Source organism: Schistocerca americana, chromosome 1 (genome assembly GCF_021461395.2).
Source record: "Schistocerca americana isolate TAMUIC-IGC-003095 chromosome 1, iqSchAmer2.1, whole genome shotgun sequence".
In the NCBI taxonomy this organism is placed as follows: Eukaryota; Metazoa; Arthropoda; class Insecta; order Orthoptera; family Acrididae; genus Schistocerca; species Schistocerca americana.
The window spans coordinates 1,131,928,005-1,131,951,966 of record NC_060119.1 but is presented as its reverse complement, the minus strand read 5'-3'; the positions used below and the strand labels follow the sequence as shown (position 1 = coordinate 1,131,951,966).

The 23,962-nt window shown below is 45.1% G+C and overlaps 1 protein-coding gene across 1 annotated transcript in view; it reads left to right on the top strand.

The window, feature by feature from the left end:
• Nucleotides 1-23,962, top strand: part of LOC124597117 — a 188,640-nt gene that overhangs the window by 89,241 nt on the left and 75,437 nt on the right. Inside the window, exon 2 of the mRNA XM_047135918.1 lies at nucleotides 10,873-11,054. Within this exon, the coding sequence (XP_046991874.1) occupies nucleotides 10,873-11,054 (182 nt within the window). The remainder of the gene's footprint in view (nucleotides 1-10,872; nucleotides 11,055-23,962) is intronic.

Genomic DNA, 23,962 nt, shown 5'->3' with positions numbered 1-23,962 from the left:
GTGAAACATGGACGATAACTAGTTTGGACAAGAAGAGAATAGAAGCTTTCGAAATGTGGTGCTACAGAAGAATGCTGAAGATAAGGTGGGTAGATCACATAACTAATGAGGAGGTATTGAATAGGATTGGGGAGAAGAGAATTTTGTGGCACAACTTGACTAGAAGAAGGGATCGGTTGGTAGGACATGTTTTGAGGCATCAAGGGATCACAAATTTAGCATTGGAGGGCAGCGTGGAGGGTAAAAATCATAGAGGGAGACCAAGAGATGAATACACTAAGCAGATTCAGAAGGATGTAGGTTGCAGTAGGTACTGGGAGATGAAGAAGCTTGCACAGGATAGAGTAGCATGGAGAGCTGCATCAAACCAGTCTCTGGACTGAAGACCACAACAACAACAATCGTTGACGTCACTCTGTTTTAGAAATATGGAATACGTTTTATGCTGAAGAATTATGACGTTCTTGGAGAACGAAAATCTCCTATATAAAAATCAACATGGATTCCGCAAACAGAGATCCTGCGAAACTCAGCTCCCTCTGTTCCTCCATGAGATCCACAGTGCAGTGGACAACGGCGCTCAGGTGGATGCCGTGTTCCTTGACTTCCGGAAGGCTTTGACACCGATAAAAAAAAATGGTTCAGATGGCTCCAAGCACTATGGGACTTAACATCTGAGGTCATCAGTCCCCTAGAACTTAGAACTACTTAAACCTAACCAACCTAAGGACATCACGCACATCCATGCCCGAGGCAGAATTCGAACCTGAGACCGTAGCGGTCGCGCGGTTCCAGACTGTAGCGCCTAGAACCGCTCGGTCACTCTGGCCGGCGCGAAATTTATGTTGGCGGCAGTAGGATCGTTGTGCAGTCAGCTTCAGATGCCAGTTCTCTAAATTTTCTCAATAGTGTTTCTCGAAAAGAGCGTCGGCTTCCCTCCAGCCATTCCCATTCGAGTTCCCCAAGCATCTGCGCAACACTTACGTGTTGTTCAAACCTACCGGTAATTAATGTAGCAGCCCACCTCAGAATTGCTTCGGTGTGTTTCTTGCATCCGACCTGGTATACATGCCAAAATTTCGAACTGTGATGAAGAATAGGTCGTAGTAGTGTACAAATGAACCACACTTCCCGAAAATTCTCCCAATAAACGGAACTCTGCCATTCGCCTTCCCTAGCACAGTTGTCACACGCTCGTTCCATTTCATATCACTTTGCAACGTTACGCCCAGATACTTAAACGACGTGACTGTGAAGATACTAATACTGTATCCGAACATCACGGATCTGTTTTTTCCTACTCATCTGCATTAAACATTTTTATACATTTGCAGCTAGCCGGCATTCATCATACCAACTAGAAATTTTGTCTGTGTCATCTTGTACGCTCCTACAATCACTCAACGACGATACGTCCCGTACACCACTGCATCATTAGCAGCCAGCTGCACATTGGTGCCCACCCTATCTGCCAGATCATTTATGTACACTGGTGTCAAAAATTAAAGCAAAAAACCATTATTCACTGTCAACATACGTCCGTGCAATCGTGTTCTGCGCGGAGGGTGGCTTTCCGGTCAACAGACAACCGCGCCAATGATGATGTGAGGGCACCTATGAAACGAGGCAGTGTTTGCCGGGTAATCCCAAATCCACAATCGCTGTGTACGCAGTCACAGACGGTGCAGAGTGGCGCAGAAAATACGCATACCAGACTCTCTGCGGTAGAGGGCCATAGAAAGAAAGGAAGCAGAACAGTCACAAACTGATGTGGCCCGGTGGCTTAATGTGAATTGTTCTGTTGTTTCTCGGATGTTGCGACAGTTTATACAGACCCGAACTGTATCCCGAAGACCAGGGGAGAACCAACGACGTGTGACATCAGAAAGAGAGGGCCGTTATTTGGCTCTAAGGGCAGGACGGTGCGGCCTTAGTATTACGCAGCAACTGTCATATGAGCTCGCAGCATCCATTGGACGTGTTGTATCGGAGCAAACGATGTACAGAAGGGTTTGGCAGAGTGGCCTTTATTGTCGGAGACCTGCTGTACGTGTGCCTCTGACGCGTCTTCACAGAAGGGAACGTCTAGAGTGGAGCCGTCAGCATACCACCTGGGCGGTCGCACTGTGGGCCAACGTTGTTTTCACAGATGAGTCCCGAGTTAGTCTGGAGAGTGATTCTCGATGGATTCGCATCTGGAGGGAACGTGGAATACGATTTCGGGACCCAACCATTGTGGGAAGAGACCGAGACCCAGGAGGATCCCTACTGGTGTGGGCAGGGATTATGCTGACCACTCGAACCCCTCTTCGTGAAACTGTACGGTTGAATCGGCAAGGTTTAACTGCTGTCAGGTATCGTGATGAGGTCTTGGGATCTCATGCGCGATTGTTGCGAGGGGCTGTGGGCCCAGAGGTCGTGCTGATGGACGATAATGCTCGACTTCATAGAGCACGGGCTGTTGATGTTTCCTTGGAAACGGAAGGTATTGCACGCATACAGTGGCGTGCTCGCTCTCCCGATTTGAATCGCATAGAGCATGTCTGGAAAGCACTAGGGGGACGGCTTGCATCACGTCAGCATCCACCAAGACCGCGAGCAGCTCAGCAGGAAGAATGGGCATTATTGCCTCAACATGAGACTGATGACATCATTCACAGCATGCCCCGTAGTTGTAAGGCCTGTATATCTGCCAGAGTAGGTCACACGCCGTACTGAGCACATTAACCAGATGTCGAAATGTGTGTGCAAATCCGTTACGTTGGAAAAAAACTTTGAACTTTTTTGCCTACCGTTACGCATGTTGAATTTGTTTATGTTCTGTATTTTTTACACTGTTTCTACTTTGCTATAACGTGTTTATACTATTTTGTGGCAAAATAAACACAACCTTGCAAAATTTCCGTTTATTGCTTTAAATTCTGGACACCAGTGTATGTAGAGAATATCCGCGGTCCTATCACACTTCTCTGGGGCACTCCGGACGACACGCTCGTCTCTGACGTACACTCGCCGTCGAAACCTGTCCCGGTCGGGTCCCGAGCGCAGCTGCTGTGTTTGGCCGTCACCGCAACTCCGCCAGGCCTGTCCGCTAATCTGGACACCGGACCAGACGCCGGCTGATCCTCCAGCGAGCCGGAGGCTGTCTCTCGCGCCATCCCCCAAAAACGAGAGGGGTGGGGGAGGGTGGGAGTGGGGATGGGGGTCGGGTATAGAGGCTGCGTGGCGGCCGCAATCAGCTTAGCTGTGCACCAACCGCCGCCCCCGCCTAATTACCGTACCGGTGCCATTATCCGCGGCCTACCGCACGCTACAGACGGCCGCGGGCTTCTGTGATCCCAGCCGTCGCCACTGTGTCTGGGAGGGACGTCCCCTCTGGATCACCAATACGTGCTCACCCAGTACCGCCGCGCGCTCCGTCCAAACGCACAGTCCAGGCTGAGATTGCGGCAGTACATAAAAAGAACACTCTTTAAACGCATTCGGCAGAACCTTATTTCGCCGCGTAGGATAGTGACACTGCCTACAAATTAGATGAGCCCACTGATGCAACAGCTACTGCTCAGTTGCCAGTTTTTGTAAGGATGGTTGTCGACCCCTATTCAGTAGTCTGGGAATTCTGACATTGCCCTCACAGTATATATTTTCTTTAATGTCGTTTGTTGTTAGCAATATTAGCCTATTCCCAAGAGTTAGCAGCTCTCACTCAGTTAGTACGAGGCAGAAATCCAATCTGCATGTGGAATGCACTTCCTTGACTCTTGCGCAGGAAGGAGTGTAGTATTCTGCTGCATCCATTTTCAATAAGCTACCACAAGAACTCAAAAATCTTAGCAGTAGCCCAAACTCTTTTAAGTCTAAACTGAAGAGTTTCCTCATGGCTCACTCCTTCTATTCTGTCGAGGAGCTCCTGGAAGAGCTAAAAAATTAAGCAAATTCCAGTGTTACATTGTTGATTTTCTTTATTTAAACTTACGACTTGTCACCTGAATACGTTTTCTTAATATTTCATTTTGTCTGTTTCTAATATCGTGTTACAATTTCATGTATTGAGTCGTTCCATGACCATGGAGACTTCTCCTTAATTTGGTCCCACGGAACAATAAATAAATAAATAATAACTTTACTGTCAAGGAAGAATTCTTGAAATTAATTCCTTTGAAAGGCCATACAAGAGGAGAAGATATATTTTTTGCCATGGAGCAATTCCATCGGGGAAAATACCTATCCACAAGCTTGTAAGCATTACCACAGATGGAGCCCCAGCCTTGAGAGGTTCTAAAAGTGGTTTTATTGTTCTGTGCCAAAGAGATAAAAGTTTTCCACCGTTTTTAACTTATCACTGTATTTTACACCAGCGGTCTCTGTGTGGAAAGTTTTTAAATTTGAATGAAACTATGAATACTGGTGTAAAGATAGTCAACAAAATTAGATCTCGTTCTCTTCAAAGAAGACTTTTCAAAGATTTGGCGAATGAACTAGAACTACAGTATGAAGATTTACTGCTCCACACTGAAGTGCGTTGGCTCAGCAAGGGAAAAGTGCTGCAACGTTTCCACAAGCTTTTACCGGCTGTCAAACTGTTTTTGCAAGAACAAGATAAGAATAGTCTGTCAGCGTGTATTGAAGATCCTCTCTGGCTTATGAATTTTGCTTTCTTAATTGTCCTAACAAAAAAGCTTCATGAGCTGAATTTGAAATTTCAAGGAAATGACCAAGATATTGCTGATATGATGTCTGAAGTAAATTCTTTTACCGAAAAATTGTTTTTGTGGGAGTGCTGCCTTAAGAGGTGTGAATTAAGACATTTTCCAACTCTGAAGACACAAATGGAAGAAAGTGAGATACCTTACAATAGTGAATGTCATCCAATAATGATCTCCAATTTGAGGGATGATTTCCGTGATCACTTTTCAGACTTGAAAAAGATTTCAGTGGTAACCCAGTTTGTATCTTCCCCTTGGGCTAACGTTGAACTATTGAATATGTCTTCTTCCATTGCAAAAGTTTTTGACATAGATAGGGCAGCTCTTGAACTTGAAATAATATCATTAAAATGATTTTCTCCTCAAAAGTGTTGCAGAACCCCAAACCTGTTGGCCTCTAATTCCTCAGGAGAAATACCTTATCTTAGTTAATGTTGCTCTTAGAATAAAGACCTTGTTTGCTTCACCCTAGCCGTCCGCTGTGGACGAGCGGTTCTAAGCACTTCAGTCCAGAACCGCGCTGCTGCTACGGTCGCAGGCTCGAATCCTGCCTCGGGCATGGATGTGTGTGATGTCCTTAGGTTAGTTAGGTTTAAGTAGTTCTAAGTCTAGGGGACTGATGACCTCAGATGTTAAGTCCCATAGTGCTTAGAGCCATTTGAACCATTTGAGCTTGTACCTACCTGTGTGAATCACTGTTTTCAAATATGAACTTTATTAAAAATGAACACAGAACAAGGTTGACTGATGAACATCTGGACTCCTGTATTCAACTAAGTGTAACAAGTTATATACCAAATATGAAGGACATTGTTGACAAAACAGCTACTCAGGTTTCACATTAAATGTAAAGTAATTGTTGTGTTATTAATGTAAGAATAAACTTGAGAATATTATGTAATAAAATTATTACGTTTCGAATAAATAGTGAAGACTTAAAACTTTTATTTTAAATAGTTGTTTTACAGTACCGGTATCAAAAAATTAAAAATGTAGCAATTGAATTTTTAAAAGTAGATCACTTTGATATGTTGGTACAGAATAGTAGATCATCAAGGCTTTGTGGTTGCCTACCCCTGGTCTACGTCCTACGTCACAACTCTGCAATTCACACGTAAATGCTCGGTAGACGGTTCGGACGACCAATTTCAGACCGAAATCAATGTTTCACACTGTAGCGGAGTCTGTGCTGATATGAAACTTCCTGGTAGGTTAAAACTGGGACTCGAACCTGGGACCTTTGCCTTTCGCGGGCAAGTGCTCTATCGACTGTGCTACCCAAGCACGATTCACGACACGTCCTCACAGCTTTACTCCGCCAGTACGTCATCTCCTACCTTTCACATTTCACTTGAGATCTCCTGCGAATCTTGCAAGATTAGCACTCCTGCAAGAAAGTATATTGCGAAGAGCACCTGCGATAGAGCACTTGCCTGCAAACGGCAAAGATTGTTCATTGCATAAAACACACTTAAATTGTCTGTGCGTGCTTTACACGTACCTTCGCCGCTTACAAGAGCCCGAAAACTATTTTTGTGTTCAGCCAGAAAGCGATGGAGGACATATTGATCGTAAATTGCTGTCTGCAAGTCCACATTCCACTTTGTGCTCACTGAAATAAAATGTTCCTACTTGCTATTTACTCGGCAGCTCGGCAGAATCAGGAACTTTAACTATAAACAGAAGTATCCCTAATAATAATAATAACAATAATAATATCCCCGTCAGAAACAGTACTCTTAACGGATCAGAGGCGACCTCCAAGGGAACTTCAAAGTAAAATGATCTATCGTCCTGACTTATAACCACCAAAAGTTGACAGTCCACGTTCAAAGTAGAAAACAATCTGGCCACTTGCCAAGCGGTTTTGTCAACATTACGGCCAGCACACAAACAGCTACTTCTATGAAATCTAAGCGATCCAAAACGGTATACAGTCCTCACTAATTCACTTTCCACTTTTACTGTCGGTGTGTGTGTATGTGTGTGTGTGTGTGTGTGTGTGTGTGTGTGTGTGTGTGTGTGTGTGAAATCCTAAGGGACCAAACTGCTGAGGTCATCGGTCCCTAGACTTACACACTACTTAAACTAACTTATGCTAAGAACCTCCGGCGGGAGCGGCCGCGCAATCTGTGACATGCCGCCCTAAACCACGCGACCCACTCTCACTGGAAATGCATTCAAGTCTGCCCAACTCTGACGTCATCTGAGGCACAGTACATGCAGACTTTAAGGTGTTAATGTACCTAAGCATACACTGACAAAATGTGGAAAAGTTATTTTAATTTTTAATTTCACTCTAAGATTATGGTGCAATCTGTTATATGCTACTCACAGATTCGTTACGATGACGTGGGACTGGTAGCAGTGAACTGGGGTAAGCCCGGCACACTTGCTCACGTCTGGACCTCACCGGGCCGTACTAATTATTTGAATATATATATGTTTGAATATATATAATATATATATATCGTAAACCACATCAAATACTGACGAATCGATTCCACAGACCGAACGTGAGGAGAGGGGCTAGTGTAATTGGTTTATACAAACCATTAAAAAATGCACGGAAGTATGTTTTTAACACAAACCTACGTTTTTTTAAATGGAACTCCGTAAGTTTTGTTAGCACATCTGAACATATAAACAAATACGTAATTGTAAAATGTTAATTACATCCGGAGATATTGTAACCTAAAGTTGACGCTTGAGTACCACTCCTCCGCTGTTCGATCGTGTGTATCGGAGAGCACCGAATTACGTAGGTATCCAAAGGGAACGGTGATGGACCTTAGGTACAGAAGAGACTGGAACAGCACATTACGTCCACATGGTAACACCTTTTTATTGGTCTTTTTCACTGACGCACATGTACATTACCATGAGGGGTGAGGTACAGGTTCGACGGGCGTTTCATAGGACGTGGAGGACGCATAAATTGGCCAGCCCGTTCTCCAGATCTTACACCTCTGGACTTGTTTCTGTGGGCTACGTTAAAGGAGAATGTGTACCGTGATGTGCCTAAAACCCCAGAGGATATGAAACGTATTGTGGCAGCCTGCGGCGACATTACACCAGGTGTACGACATTCATTACGCCAGAGATTGCAATTGTGTGCAGCAAATAATAGCCACCACATTGAACATGTATTGTCCTGACATGTCGGGACACACTCTATTCCACTCCGTAATTGAAAACGGAAACCACGTGTGTACGTGTACCTCACCCCTCATGGTAATGTACATCTGCGTCAGTGAAAAAGACCAATAAAAAGGTGTTACCATGTGGACGTAATGTGCTGTTCCAGTCTCTTCTGTACCTAAGGTCCATCACCGTTCCCTTTGGATCCCTACGTAATTCGGTGCTCTCCGATACACACGATCGAACAGCGGAGGAGTGGTACTCAAGCGTCAACTTTAGGTTACAATATCTCCGGATATAATTAACATTTTACAGTGCAACAAACGGCACTGATTACGTATTTGTTTATATATTCAGATGTGCTAACAAAACTAACGGGGTTCCATTTAAAAAAACGTAGGTTTGTGTTAAAAAACATACTTCCGTGCATTTTTTTATGGTTTGTATTAACCAATTACACTAGCCCCTCTCCTCACGTTCGGTCTGTGGAATCGATTCGTCAGTATTTGATGTGGTTTACGATATATATCCAGCGGTAACGTTAGGTGACTCACCCTATATATAATTACTAATTTTGTGATTTAGAATTTCTTAGTTTTTAACTTTTTCTTTGGCTCCCATTAATCGTTTTTGGTAAGGATACCACATTGGGCAGCAATACTCCAGCAGAGGATGGACGGGCGTAGTGTAGACAGTCTCTCTAGTAGATCTGTCAGAGCTCATCGCCCCGCCCCCCTCCCCGGAATTTACGGGGGTGACTTGGGTGTGCAGATGTGGTGCAGCTCCCTCGAGCGATCTACCAAGGCGTCACTGCTTCCATGCCGTGACGCGTCGGCGCTGTTATCAGGGCCGAAGGCGGACACGGCGGCTATTAGGTTGGTGGTCCTAATGCTCTGGCTGGTCAGTGTATGCCCAATTTGCCGCTGCGATTCTTGTGTTAATCTCAATTTCCCAATTTCTATTGCATTCTGTTGGCTAAAAATACTTCCCAAATATTTAAAAGTGTATATTATTTCAAAAGTGTATTCGTTAACTGTCGGTGAGGTACCATCATTGGGTGCCATGACCTTACTTTTCTTCTTGTTAATTTGTAACTGTTCTTTGTTTGCAATATTTCTGAGACAACTTGTCATGAGCTGCAAGTCACTTATTAGAGCAACATCGTATGCACATGCGAACCGAGTTATTGTGTTATTATCCAGTCTTATTCCAGGTGGGTGTAATTGTTTTGTGTTCTCTGTCTATCTTTTCTTAAAAGAAACGCCCTAACTAGCTTGCAGACCAAACTGTGTTTTTAACCTATAACAATTAAAATATGTACAGCTGTATGTATACAGTTTACAGAACAACCACGGAAGATGCTTTGTAAATAAAAGCGAAACGCGACTGGTGTGATTCTTTTTAATTACACTACTGGCCATTAAAATTGCTACACCAAGAAGAAATGCAGATGATGAACGGGTATTCATTGGACAAATATACTAGACCTGACATGTGATTACATTTTCACCCAATTTGTGTGCATAGATCCTGAGAAATCAGTACCCAGAACAACCAACTCTGGCCGTAATAACGGCCTTGATACCCCTGGGCATTGAGACAAACAGAGCTTGGATGACGTGTACAGGTACAGCTGTCCATGCAGCTTCAACACGACGCCACAGTTCAACAAGAGTAGTGACTGGCGTATTGTGACGAGACAGTTGCTCGGCCACCATTGACCAGACGTTGGTGAGAGATCTGGAGAATATGCTGGCCAGGGCAGAAGTCGAACATTTTCTGTATCCAGAAAGGCCCGTACAGGACCTGCAACATGCGGTCGTGCACTATCCCGCTGAAATGTAGTGTTTCGCAGCGATCGAATGAAGGGTAGAGCCACGGGTCGTAACACATCTGAAATGTAACGTCCACTGTTCGAAGTGCCGTCAATGCGAACAAGAGGTGACCGAGACGTGTAACCAATGGCACCCATACCAGCACGCCAGGTGATACGCCAGTATGGCAATGACGAATGCACGCTTCCAATGAGCGTTCACCGCGATGTCGCCAAACACGGATGCGACCATCATGATGCTGTAAAAAGAACCTGGATTCATCCGAAAAAATGACGTTTTGCCATTCGTGCACCCAGGTTCGTCATTGTGTACACCATCTCAGGCACTCATGTCGATGATGCAGCGTCAAGGGTAATTGCAGCCATGGTCTCCGAGCTGACAGTCCACGCTGCCTGCAAACGTCATCGAACTGTTCGTGCAGACGGTTGTTGTCTTGCGAACATCCCCATCTGTTGACTCAGGGATCGAGACGTGGCTGCACGATCCGTTACAGCCATGCGGATAAGATGCCTGTCATCTCGACTGCTAGTGATACGAGGCCTTTGGGATCCTGCACGGCGTTCCGTATTACCCTTCTGAACCCACCGATTCCATATTCTGCTAACAGTCATTGGATCTCGACCAACGCGAGGAGCAATGTCGCGATACGATAAACCGCAATCCGACCTTTATCGAAGTTGGAAACGTGATGGTACGCATTTCTCCACCTTACACGAGGCATGACAACAACGTTTCACCAGGCAACGCCGGTCAACTGCTGTTTTGTGTATGAGAAATCGGTTGGAAAGTTTCGTCATGTCAGCACGTTATAGGTGTCGCCACCGGCGCCAACCTTGTGTGAATGCTCTGAAAAGCTAAACATTTGCATATCCCAGCATCTTTTTCCCGTCGGTTAAATTTCGCGTCTGTAGCACGTAATCTTCGTGGTGTAGCAATTTTAATCGCCAGTAGTGTAGATTGCAGTCAGTTCAAGATGGATAGCCGATAGTAACAGATGAAACAAAAAGCATTGCAGATAATACTGCTTCTTGTCTAGTATCAGTTATGGCTTCAACTAATAGAGGAATGAATAACTACGAATGTCGTTCCAGTGTGCGACCAGACCTGTTCGCTCCATCGGTCAAGCCCGCTCGCCTCTACCTGGTCAGACTGCCTCATAACGGTGCACGCTCGCTGCTGTCGTGTTGCAGGCGGCCAGACCAAGGAGGAGGTGATCGAGACGAACGAGCGGCTGCGGGCGGTGCGCGTGCGCCTCGAGGACTCGTACGACACGGCCAAGCGCTCGCTCATCACGCTCATGAGCAAGTACACCGAGAGCAAGAACGTCCGCAACGTCTTCCAGCGCTACAACCTGCTGAAGGCCATGATCAAGGTGAGGCAACCACAGCTGCCGCACCGCTGCGCTCCACTCGGCACCACCTAGGTGGGTGGTCGCTTCCTCATTCATCACCGTCAGCTCACGAGGACTGAACGTGCAGGTCCGCTTGTTTTTCTTTCTTTTTTGGCGAAGGGGGAAGGGGGCACGGGGCTAGGATGGGCGCTGCGACCGTATGGATTGTATGGAAATGCGCATGTGGTGTGGGTGACGAAATAAAATGCAATGTCTCTCGTCAACTCGCCGAAAGTGAAAGTTCTAAACTGGTCAGAAGTCCTATACCTGCTCTGAGCTCACACGTGCTACTGCACGGAAAGACTTAGCCAATATTACACAGTGCAAACACTTCACAATGGGCCTCCGTAAACGTGACTGGACTGGTTTCATCTATTGGCTACGTTTCATCTATGGGGAACCAACACACATCCATCGCAATGTACCCAATGCTCCACAATTTAGTATAAATGCAGGCAGTATTTACTAGGCAGAGATCACATACGGACTGATAGTTTTTTTTTTTAAGTTTCACAAATTCGAGATTTTTCCCATATGAACATAGAAAAATCGAAAGTCACAGTTCACAATGAATTAATTTCAGAGCCTGGCCGAGTTTCTTAAGATCTTGGGGGCGACTGAATAAACCACGATTAATTGCGTGAGTCATCTTTAGAAAGCGTTGAACTTCCACAGTATCTCAAACTATGAGTTCCACAATAGCCACACTCTGAAACGTTATAAGTGCGACTTGTGTCACACCCAACCCGAAAAGTAACAAATCCATCAGATGCCGAAAAATTTCTATGTTCGAAAGTAGGCAGTCTGAATAATTCCCACACGCAAACTAGCGCCTATTTCACCGCTCATCAGACAAAACTTTCTCGAAACACAGACTAACACAGCCTGACCACCTCCATCGGCGTCCGAACATATTACCTCCTCTCCAAAATACCGCTGTGCACCTAGCAAACCTCGTTCAAGCACCACTGAAATAATTTAAACTACTGAAAACGAAAAATGCTGAAATTCTTAATTTTAACTTTATATACAGTTATGATTCATCACATCACTTGGAAAATTTTCCGAAAAATATACTGTTATCAGTTTTCTTCTATCTACCATAGTTTATTTATAAACAATATTTCCTATGGTTTTCCTCCGTTTTCGGATTTATAAGTGTAAATATTAACAAACAGTTTAAATTATACATTAAATAATTTTCTATATAACTGAAGTTTACACTGCTGCCGCTACTTGTAATGTTTCTCTATTTATTTAGTAAGAAAAGTTATTTTTAATTGCGTAAAATGCACTTTTCGGCCTCTCATTTAAATGTATGAATAATTTCAGGAAATCTATTCCCACAGTCCGCTACAGTTCTACGAGAGTGTCCACAAACTTCTCGTTTGTTACAATCGGATAATGTGTTGCCGGGATATTTGCTTTTACAGATCAGAAATTATTTATAACATTTAACTTAAAATAACTTACAAACATTTTTTTGCCCATAATGGTTCAAATGGCTCTGAGCACTATGGGGCTTAACATCTGTGGTCATCAGTCCCCTAGAACTTAGAACTACTTAAACCTAACTAACCTAAGGACATCACACACATCCATGCCCACGGCAGGATTCGAACCTGCGACCGTAGCGGTCGCCCGGTTCCGGACTGAGCGCCTAGAACCGCGGGACCACCGCGGCCGGTTGTACTCCTTCCCCATGTGCGTCTTTGCCTCTTCATTCTTATGGATGACAATGCGCGTTCCTCTTGGAACGAGAGGATTCTCGACAAATGAATTGCTTACATTTTCTATATATTTGTCTGCAGCTTGAAAATCACAAAGCGGAAAACTGAATGTTTTGCAGATATGTAAATACGTAATTTACGTAAAAGCAAGAAATTCCTAAGAAACGGAAGTATCTCTTAAAGTAATGTGTTTTTCAATTGTGATTGTCTGTGACTTGACAAAACATTTACGAATGAGATGCACCACACGCAGCCAGTAAATTCAACGTGGCACACATTGAGTCTTGTGGAACTGGCATCTGACTTTCAAGAAATATTCTTTTTTTTTTCAAAGTTCTTGATAGATGGGTTATAGGTCTAGAGTTCTCTGTACAAAATTTGAAAAGTTCTTCAGAATTCAGCAAAAAAATATGATCATAGCCTCTAATTCACTTCAAATTCTTCCAAGTCAAAGAGACATTTCATTTATGGTACATTCTATATTTTTATGAATGTTATGGTTCACAAATATCACCTACACTAGAGCTACTACTGCACAAGAACACCAGCTGAACACGCACAACCGAACTGTTCAAACGAACGTGGGTAGTATTCGTGCGCATGCCCCTTATCTCTTTCTTAGTTAACGTGTTCTTGTTGCCAGTAGTTACCTACTTCTTTACGAATAAGCTTTAAAGACATGTCGTCTAAATCTTCAACTTTTCTTTTAACAGTATTCCATGATAATCTTCTGTTTAACAAATATTCTGGAGCTGGTGTGTGTGTTTATGATCGTCTTCTAAATGTGACAATAAGTTCGCTGCCTCCAATACACAAAAGAGCGCCGCGAATTCTTACCACCGCATCTCCGTAGTACTTCAGATTGCAGAACGCTTCACGTAGCGAAGTAGTTGTACGTTACCACGACCATTAAACACACTGCAGAATCTGCCTGTGCCACAGTTTTACTTTAAATATCTAACTTAAATTAGACAACGAAACATTACGTAATCTTGCTCAGATGACTAACCAATTGGGGGATCTGATCGTCCTGCTACCTGAGGACAAAGTCTTCGGAGTTGGAGCAACGGCATACAACTATTGTACGAATTTCTATTTTTATGTAGTGAAAGAGGGTCATTCATTATTGCAGTTACCTCATAAGCTATCTGCCCCACAAAAAATGTAATTAAGGTTTTTTGTAGAACTCTTGGGCAGCTATTAAGGTTTGTGATCAAATTTCTTTTCGCAAATTGGCAAATTATTTTTTACGACATTAATATTTCCCCTGTTTCCTTCGCGAAATTCTCCAGAACTACTGAAATTTTGTACAGTGAATTCTGCAACTATGTATCTATCAAGAACTGTGAAAAAATATATATTTCTCGAACATCATGTGCCAACTTCATCAGATCGACAGCTTCATTTCGCCGAGTGCGGCGTACTTCCGGCTAGTGACACCATTTACCACAATTGGTTCCCTTTCGAATTTAAAACATAATTTCGTAGTGACAGCTACGTATCACACACAATAATGCGTGACGCAAAGCGCAAAAAATCTCAAAATCGCCAAACGAGGACATTATACAGTGTAGAGTCTTATGATTATTAATTTCGGAACTCCAAAATAACTATGTCGAAAGATTCATCGTAAAACTATGATGTGGGTCTATAAGGCTTAAGAGAATCGTTTGGTATAAATCAAGTGCAATACATTAGAGAGCGAAAAAACAAAAACACGCAGGAAATACGTTGTTGTTAATTGTTATACAAATATAAAGACTTTTGCCTGAAATGGATACATCAGCTCTTTATTTACAAAAAAGAATAGATTTTACAGTATCACACCAGATTGCTGCTTTCAGATAGTACTTGTCTCGTGTGACGGACACAGTTTCTCGGAACGGTACTGCAGTGGCCTCAATACAGGCTGTATCGCAAGGGATACACACTATGTGATCAAAAGTATTGGGACATCTGGATGAAAATGACTAACAAGTTCGTGGCGCCCTCCGTCGGTAATGCTGGACTTCAGTATAGTGTTGGTCCACCCTTAGCCTTGATGACAGCTTCCAGTCACGCAGGCATACGTCCAATCAGGCGCTGGAAGGTTCCTTGGGAAACGGCAACCCATTCTTCACGCAGTGCTGCACTGAGGAGAGGTATCGATGTCGGTCGGTGAGGCCTGCCACGAAGTCGGCGCTCCAAAACATCCCAAAGGTGTTTTATAGGATTCAGGTCAGGACTCTGTGCAGGCCAGTCCATTACAGAGATGTTATTGTCGTGTAACCACTCAGCCACAGGCCGTGCATTATGAACAGGTGCTCGATCGTGTTGAAAGGTGCAATCGCCCTCACCGAATTGCTCTTCGACAATGGGAAGCAAGAAGAGCTTAAAACATCAATTTAGGCCTGTTCTGTGATATAACCAAGCAAAACAACAAGCCCCCACCATGATAAACACGACCACACCGTAACACCACCGCCTCCGAATTTTACTGTTGGCACTACACACGCTGGCAGATGACGTTCACCGGGCATTCACCATACTCTCACCCTGCCATCGGATCGCCAAATTGTATATCGTGATTCGTCACTCCACACAACATTTTTCACTGCTCAATCGTCCAGTGTTTACGCTCCTTACACCAAGCGAGGTGTTGTTTAACATTTACCGGCTTGATGTGTGACTTATGAGCAGGTACTCGACCATGAAATCCAAGTTTTCTCACTTCCCGCCTAACTGTCATAGTACTTGCAGCGGATCCTGATGCATTTTGGAATTCCTGTGTGATGGTCTGAATAGACGTCTGTCTATTGCACGTTACGACTCTCTTCAACTGTCGGCGGTCTCTGTCAGTCAACAGACGAGGTAGGCCTGTACGCTTTTGTGCTGTACGTGTCCCTTCACGTTTCCACTTCACAATCACATCGGAAACAGTGGACCTAGGTATGTTTAGGAGTGTGGAAATCTCGCGTACAGACATACGACACAAGTGACACCCAATCACCTGACCACGTTCGAAGCCCGTCAGTTCCGCGGAGCACCCCGTTCTGCCCTCTCACGATGTCTAATGACTGCTGAGGTCGCTGATATGGAGTACCTGGCAGTAGGTGGCAGCACAATGCAGCTAATATGAAAAACGTATTTTTTGGGGGCGTTCGGATCCTTTTGATCACATGTTGTGTCTTCCTCAACACGCAATTGCGCCCAGTCACCGCATAGGTTCGTATACGGCCGTCGTAACTGAAACCTCCCTTACTTGCGATTCACACACACACACACACACACACACACACACACACACAGACACACACACACAGAGAGAGAGAGAGAGAGAGAGAGAGAGAGAGAGAGAGAGAGAGAGCGACGAGCGAAAACATTAACACCACCTGCTTAGTAGCGCATATTAACACCATCGATTCCGAATGGGTTGGACTCGGTAAGTCCTTGGTTGGCGTCCAGGCGCATTTAGCGTCACATGTCTACGGACAGGTCACACAATTCCCATGTATCACAGGACAGTGGGTTGTGGGCGCGAAGCTTGTGCTCTGTAGTGTGCCACAAGTGTGCTATCGTGTTCATATCAACCGAATCTGGAGCCCAAGATTTTAACGTCGATGTAGTATCAGGCTGCTCAAATCGTTTTAGCACGATTTTGGTCTTGCGAAACGGACAGTTATTCTGCTGAAAAAGTGAAATCCCCATTTGGAAAGATATCAAGTATGAAGAGATGCAGGTGGCCCTCTTAATAATATTTACGCAGTGTCATAATGCTTTCAGCTTCTACCACAGTTGCCAGAAGCCCTGGACAACGTCCCCCTTAGCATACTTTCTGCCCTCACCATCCTGTACCCGTGACGCTGTGTGTATTTCCATTGGCCGTTCGCCAGGATGACGGCGTATCCACTGACCGTGGAGACCGAGCGATTCTAGGCACTTCAGTCCGGAACCGTGGGACTACTACGGTCGCAGGTTCGAATCCTGCCTCGGGCATGGATGTATGTGACGTCTTTACGTTAGTTAGGTTGAAGTAGTTCTAAGTTATACGGGACTGATGACCTCAGATGTTAAGTCCCATAGTGTTCGGAGCCATTTGAACCATTTTGAACGGCGTATCGCCAAGCGGGATTAGCCGAGCGGTCTGAGGCGCTGCAGTCATGGACTGTGCGGCTGATCCCGGCGGAGGTTCGAGTCCTCCCTCGGGTATGAGTGTGTGTGCTTGTCCTTAGGATAATTTAGTTTAAGTAGTGTGTAAGCTTAGGGACTGATGACCTTAGCCGTTAAGTCCCATAAGATTTCACACACATTTGAACATTTGTTTTTGAACGGCGTATCCGGACACGAGAATCACCCTGATGTAACAAATATCGACCTGGTTTAACAAGAAAGACGATATATCCGAGCAGGCGACACGTTTCCATTGAGCCACGGTCCAGTCTCAGAGATACCGTGCCCAGAGCCATCGTAATTGACGGTGTCGTTCGGTCAACGTGAGGAATGATACGGGTCATCTGTTGCACAGACCCGTATTCAACCTGCACACTGAGCGCTGCGCTCCAGAACACGTGCGTCTGCTGTAACACTGCAATCTGTCGTCAGATCTGCCACAGATCAACCGCTTATCCTGCTTTAAGGATTGGGCTAGGCTCTGAACTCCGCGTTCTGAGACGGGGCGTTGATGTCCACCACCACCATGTGGCCTACTCGTGGTTTCAAACACACTCACACGCGAACTGCCGTCAGACGGTCGTGTTTCTCAGGTAAAATGGAGATAAGCGTTTGGCTTCATTGGCCGTGAGGCCCCTTGCGGGGTAGGTCCGGCCGCCTTGGTGCAGGTCTTATTACGCTGGAAGCCACATGGGCGACCTGCGCGCCGGATGGGGATGAAATGATGATGAAGACAGCACAACACCCAGCCCCTCAGCGGAGCAAATCCCCGACCCAGCCTGGTATCGAACTCGGGCCCGTAGGACGGCAATCCGTCACGCTGACCACTCAGCTATCGGGGCGGACTCTTTCTCTGGTGCCGACCCATAACGATCTGTCCTTTGTCAGCGTCGCTGTTGTGTCAGCGGATTTCGCCGCATGCATCCCGTATCGCCGCTAGATTGGTTCCCCATTCGTCTCTGCACCACTTGCCTACTTCACTTGCCGCGTCCCGTGCTCACACCGCCATCAAATGGCGAGGAGAAAAACAATCTAATAATAAGATCGGAGCAGGGTATGCGACGTAAAATTGAGCAAAATTTGCCAGTTTACCATAGTTCTAAAATGCACAGCTCGGGACCAATGGCCATATATGTTGTGTGTTGTTAAAATTCGTGGTGAACCCTTCAGCTATTATTTATTTTACACAATACGCCACTAGTTTCGGTCAATGAACAGTAGTATTAACCTTAGCTGGCATAAACGACAGGAAAGTTATGCCATAAACTGAAAAAAAGTAATTTGATCTTTTAAGCCCACCATAGTACGTAAAAACTTCTAACCCGCCAGGGTAGCCGAGAGCGCTAATGCGCTGCTTCCTGGACTCAGGTAGGCGCGCCGGCCCTGGATCGAATCCGCCCAGCGGATTAACGACGAGGGCAGTTGTGCCGGTCAGCCTGGATGTGGTTTTTAGGCGGTTTTTCACATCCTGCTAGGCGAATACCGGGCTGGTCCCCCAGTTCCGCCTCAGTTACACGGCTTGCAGACATCTGAACACTTTCGCACTATTCCATGGATTCCACTCGACGCAGACAGTTGGGGTACACTAATTCCGTCCCAGGGGGTACGGGGTGGCGGCAGGAAAGGCATCCAGCCACCCCTTAAACATTAACATGCCAAAATCGATTAACGATGGCTGATCCTGCATAACTGCGGGACAAGGCTCAAGCAATAGATAGCACGTACAAACTTCTCACAATAATAGCTGTGTTTTTCGTCAGGAAGCACATCCACATCGACAGCTAGCCGATGGTGGTGGTGGTAGTGTTGCTCGCAGCTCTCCACGGTAGCCTACCTTCTGCAACCCTCTTCATCACTACTTAACTACGGCAACCTACATCCATATCAGCCCGCTTACTGCATTCATCCCTTGGTCTCCTCTACAGTTCTTATCCCACACACTTCCCTATATCACCCAAATGACTACTCCTTGATGGCTCAGAATATGTCCTATAATACAATTTCTTAGGCTATTTAACTTATTTTCTCCCAATTCCATGCAGTAAGTACTCATTAACTATTCGATCTAGCTGCCATTCAATATTTTTCTACAGCACCACAATTCATAACCTTCTATTCGCGTTTTGTCTCAACGGTTTCTTGTCCGTATTTACCTTCCGTACAAGTCTACACTCGAGATGAATGCCTCAAGAAAAGGAATCCTACCACTTAAATTTTACTTTACCAAACTGCATTTTCTTATCACAGGGAATTATTCCTAATCCTTGTGTATATAAAAATGGCTTGTTTCTGTCTGTCGATATTGTCATATTTTTTTTATTTATTTACCTTTGTTTTTATTTGAGAGTCATGGACTGCGTCATCCATCTAGAGATCATAAAATTATGTAGTTACATAGGAAACTCTCCTGATGGAACCATCAGTTTGTCACATATGTATACAAGCTGTATGGAAATACCATTTCACTGTCGTGTACATATATGACATTGAACTGATAGTTCCATCACAATAGGTTACTCTGTAACTACAACATAGGCTCTGAAGATGGGCGACGTTACCCGAAACCACTCATGACTATATACATGTTGTTGTGGTCTTCAGTCCAGAGACTGGTTTCATGCAGCTCTCCATGCTACTCTATCCTGTGCAAGATTCTTCATCTCCCAGTACCTACTGCAACCTACATCCTTCTGAATCTGTTTAGTCCATTAATCTGTTGGTCTCCCTCTACGATTTTTACCCTCCACGCTGCCCTCCAATACTAAATCGGTGATCCCTTGATGCCTCATAATATGCCCTACCAACCGATCCCTTCTTCTAGTCAAGTTGTGCCACAAATTTCTCTTCTCTCCATTTCTATTAAATACCTCCCCATTTGTTATGTGATCTACCCATTTAATCTTCAGCATTCTTCTGTAGCACCACATTTCGAAAGCTTCTATTCTCTTCTTGTCTAAACTATTTATCGTCCACGTTTCACTTCCATACATGGCTACACTCCACACAAATACTTTCAGAAACGACATCCTGACACTTAAATCCATACTCGATGTTAACAAATTTCTCTTCTTCAGAAATGCTTTCCTTGCCATTGCTAGTCTACATTTTATATACTCTCTACTTCGACCATCATCAGTTATTTTGCTCCCCAAATAGCAAAACTCATTTACTACTTCAAGTGCCTCATTTCCTAATCTAATTCCTACAGCATCACCCGATTTAATTCGACTACATTCCATTATTCTCGCTTTGCTTTTGTTGATGTTCATATCATATCCTCCTTTCAAGACCCTGTCCATTCCGTTCAGCTGCTCTTCCAAGTCCTTTGCTGTCTACGACAGAATTACAATGTCTTCAGCGAACTTCAAAGGTTTTATTTCTTCTCCATGGATTTTAATTCCTACTCCAAATTTTTCTTTTGTTTCCTTTACTGCTTGCTCAATATACAGGTTGAATAACATCGGGGAGAGGCTACAACCCTGTCTCACTCCCTTCCCAACCACTGCTTCCCTTTTTGCCCCTCGACTCTTATAAGTGCCATATGATTTCTGTACAAATTGTAAATAGCCTTTCGCTCCCTGTATTTTACCCCTGCCACCTTCAGAATTTGAAAGAGAGTATTCCAGTCAAGTCTATATACATATAAAACGCAATTTCCCGACTGACTGAATCACTCCCTCAGTCGCTAACCCATCATCGCCCACCCCATATCACTAAGGTCGGAAATTAAAAATCGCTGAGGGTGTCTATCTTGTACCGTAGGCATCGTTTAAGAAGGGATTTGTCGAAATCCGACCTCTATGAGGGTGAAATATGAGAAGAAAAGGTTTTTTTTTTTAAAATGTCGCTATCAAGGCAATTTTGAAGCTAGACCTACGACATTTGGCTTTTGGTTTCGCGGTCAGAAATAAAGAAATACCCGTTTCACAATTTTTGAAAATTTAACTCCTGTGAGTACGAAATAGTGGGGGAAATTTTTCAAAAAAAAGTCGTTGTTATAGAACTAATACAGTACTTTTAAAGCTACATCTATGAAAATTGGTATTTGAATTCTCGGTTAGAAATTTTAAAAAAATACATGTTTCAGTGTTTTTGGAAATGCAACCCCTAAGTACGTGAAATGGAGGATGAAAAAATTTAAGAAAATATTTCGTTATATAAAGAAATGTTAAAGCTAAATCTAGGAAAATTGGTATTTTACTTCTCGGATGGAGATAAAGAGATATGTGTTAGAGGATGAAAGTTTATATGGGAATATCACCACAAGAACGCAAAAGGCATGATTAATGAAAACCTAGTACTCCAGCTGCAGAATTTCTTTTTGGTCAGAAGTACATTCGGAAAAGAGCATGCTTCTATGGCCTTCATTTTCGTGAAAAGTTTATGCTGTGAACAACATAAAAATGGATTAAAGACGGGCAAAAAAAGTCTGTGCTCCCTGCCGCCGTTGGATAAGCAGCTGAGCAGCAAGTCGTATACTCCTAGCTCACTCATTTGTTACATAGTTTAATTCTTAATTTCTTTGCGTGTTTTTGGTACTTGCATTGTTTAATTCATAAATTTCCGGCGTATTATAGTATTTGAGAGTTGTAGCATCGCGTTTTAGTACCTGAATAGTGTAAATTCGCGTAGTCGTTTGTCTGTTTTTGTTTTGAACGGCCAGTGTCGGTTGGTCGCAGTCAGTGTGCTCCCTGCCGCCGTTGGATAAGCAGCTGAGCAGCAAGTCGTATACTCCTAGCTCACTCATTTGTTACATAGTTTAATTCTTAATTTCTTTGCGTGTTTTTGGTACTTGCATTGTTTAATTCATAAATTTCGGGCGTATTATAGTATTTGAGAGTTGTAGCATCGCGTTTTAGTACCTGAATAGTGTAAATTCGCGTAGTCGTTTGTCTACTGTTTTTGTTTTGAACGGCCAGTGTCGGTTGGTCGCAGTCAGTGTGCTCCCTGCCGCCGTTGGATAAGCAGCTGCAGCAGCAAGTCGTATACTCCTAGCTCACTCATTTGCTACATAGTTTGATTCTTAATTTCTTTGCGTGTTTTTGGTACTTGCATTGTTTAATTCATAAATTTCGGGCGTATTATAGTATTTGAGAGTGTAGCATCGTGTTTTAGTACCTCAATAGTGTAATTACGCTTAGTCTCCTTCCGCCGCCGAGCAGTGTCAGCAGTGCGCAAGTAGCAGCATTACTGCATTTACTAGGCAATCTTGTATTTTAATAACCGTTTAAATTTTGTCGATTTGTTTGCGCTCTCTGTAGATTAGTTCAGACGTTCTTTGCAAAACAGTTTTTAGCATGGATAGGGACTGCAACTGCTGTGTTCGGATGCAGGCTGAGTTGGCATCCCTTCGCTCCCAGCTTCAGGCAGTGTTGGCTTCGGTCACACAGCTTGAGGCTGTTGCCAATGGGCATCACTGTGGGGGTCCGGATGGGGGTTTGTCGGGGACGGCCAGCTCGTCCCACGCATCCCCTGATCGGACTAAGACTGTGGTTGCCCGGGATACTGCCTGCATTGAGGCTGATCCCTCACCTGTGGTAGAGTGGGAGGTCGTTTCAAGGTGTGGCAGGGGGCGAAAGACATTCCGGAGGGCTGAACGGAAAGCCTCTCCAGTTTGTCTGACGAACCGGTTTCAGGCTCTGTCTCAGGCTGATACTGATCTTCGGCCTGACATGGCTGCTTGTCCTGTTCCAGAGGTTGCCCCTCAGTCTGCAAGATCCGGGCAGTCGCAGAGGGTGGGCTTACTGGTAGTTGGGAGCTCCAACGTCAGGTGCGTAATGGGGCCCCTTAGGGAAATGGCAGCAAGAGAGGGGAAGAAAACCAATGTGCACTCCGTGTGCATACCGGGGGGAGTCATTCCAGATGTGGAAAGGGTCCTTCCGGATGCCATGAAGGGTACAGGGTGCACCCATCTGCAGGTGGTCGCTCATGTCGGCACCAATGATGTGTGTCGCTATGGATCGGAGGAAATCCTCTCTGGCTTCCGGCGGCTATCTGATTTGGTGAAGACTGCCAGTCTCGCTAGCGGGATGAAAGCAGAGCTCACCATCTGCAGCATCGTCGACAGGACTGACTGCGGACCTTTGGTACAGAGCCGAGTGGAGGGTCTGAATCAGAGGCTGAGACGGTTCTGCGACCGTGTGGGCTGCAGATTCCTCGACTTGCGCCATAGGGTGGTGGGGTTTCGGGTTCCGCTGGATAGGTCAGGAGTCCACTACACGCAACAAGCGGCTACACGGGTAGCAGGGGTTGTGTGGCGTGGGCTGGGCGGTTTTTTAGGTTAGATGGCCTTGGGCAAGTACAGAAAGGGCAACCCCCCCAGGGGACCAACAACTCTTTTGTGGATACGTGCGTAGCGAGCACGGGGCCCCGAGCTAATGTGGCCTTCCTTCCTTTCTGGGCTGCATACCTTCCCTTTCCGCATCCTTCCCCATCCCCTGTCTTCACCCCCCCCCCTCACCTCTTGCTCTTTCCTTCACTTTCTCCCCCTCTGGGAGTATGGTTTGCGCCTACGTCCGGAGACGGATGCTTGTAAATGTACCGCATTCTTCTTCTTCCTTGCTTGTATGTCTTCTTCCTTCCTTTGTCCATCTCCTTTCCTTACCTCTTCTCTTTACCCTTTTCTCCGCTGCGGCGTTTGAGACCCCCCTCTTCTTTCCTTTCCCTTTCTCTTTCTTCCTCCCTGTGCGTGTCTGAAGGCCGACCCACGCACTTCCATGCGTAGCCGGTGACGGGGGTAACGCGTAATTCCCCGCCCCGGGTAGACAGGTAGGACACGTACGTACCCCCTGGTAAAGGCCAGGCCCAGGGAGGGGTGATTACCCGAGCTGATACCTTCCGAAAGTGCCGATTGGTCCCTCCATCCGTATGTCGGGAGGTGTGACCTGAGGTGTGAACAATCACCTAAGGCAGGTGTGCCCTCGGTGAGGGCCCCCACAAGGGAGGAGCGCGCCATCGGAGACGCCGGTAATCATGGGGGATTCTTCCGCAATGGTTTCCTCACCTTCCACT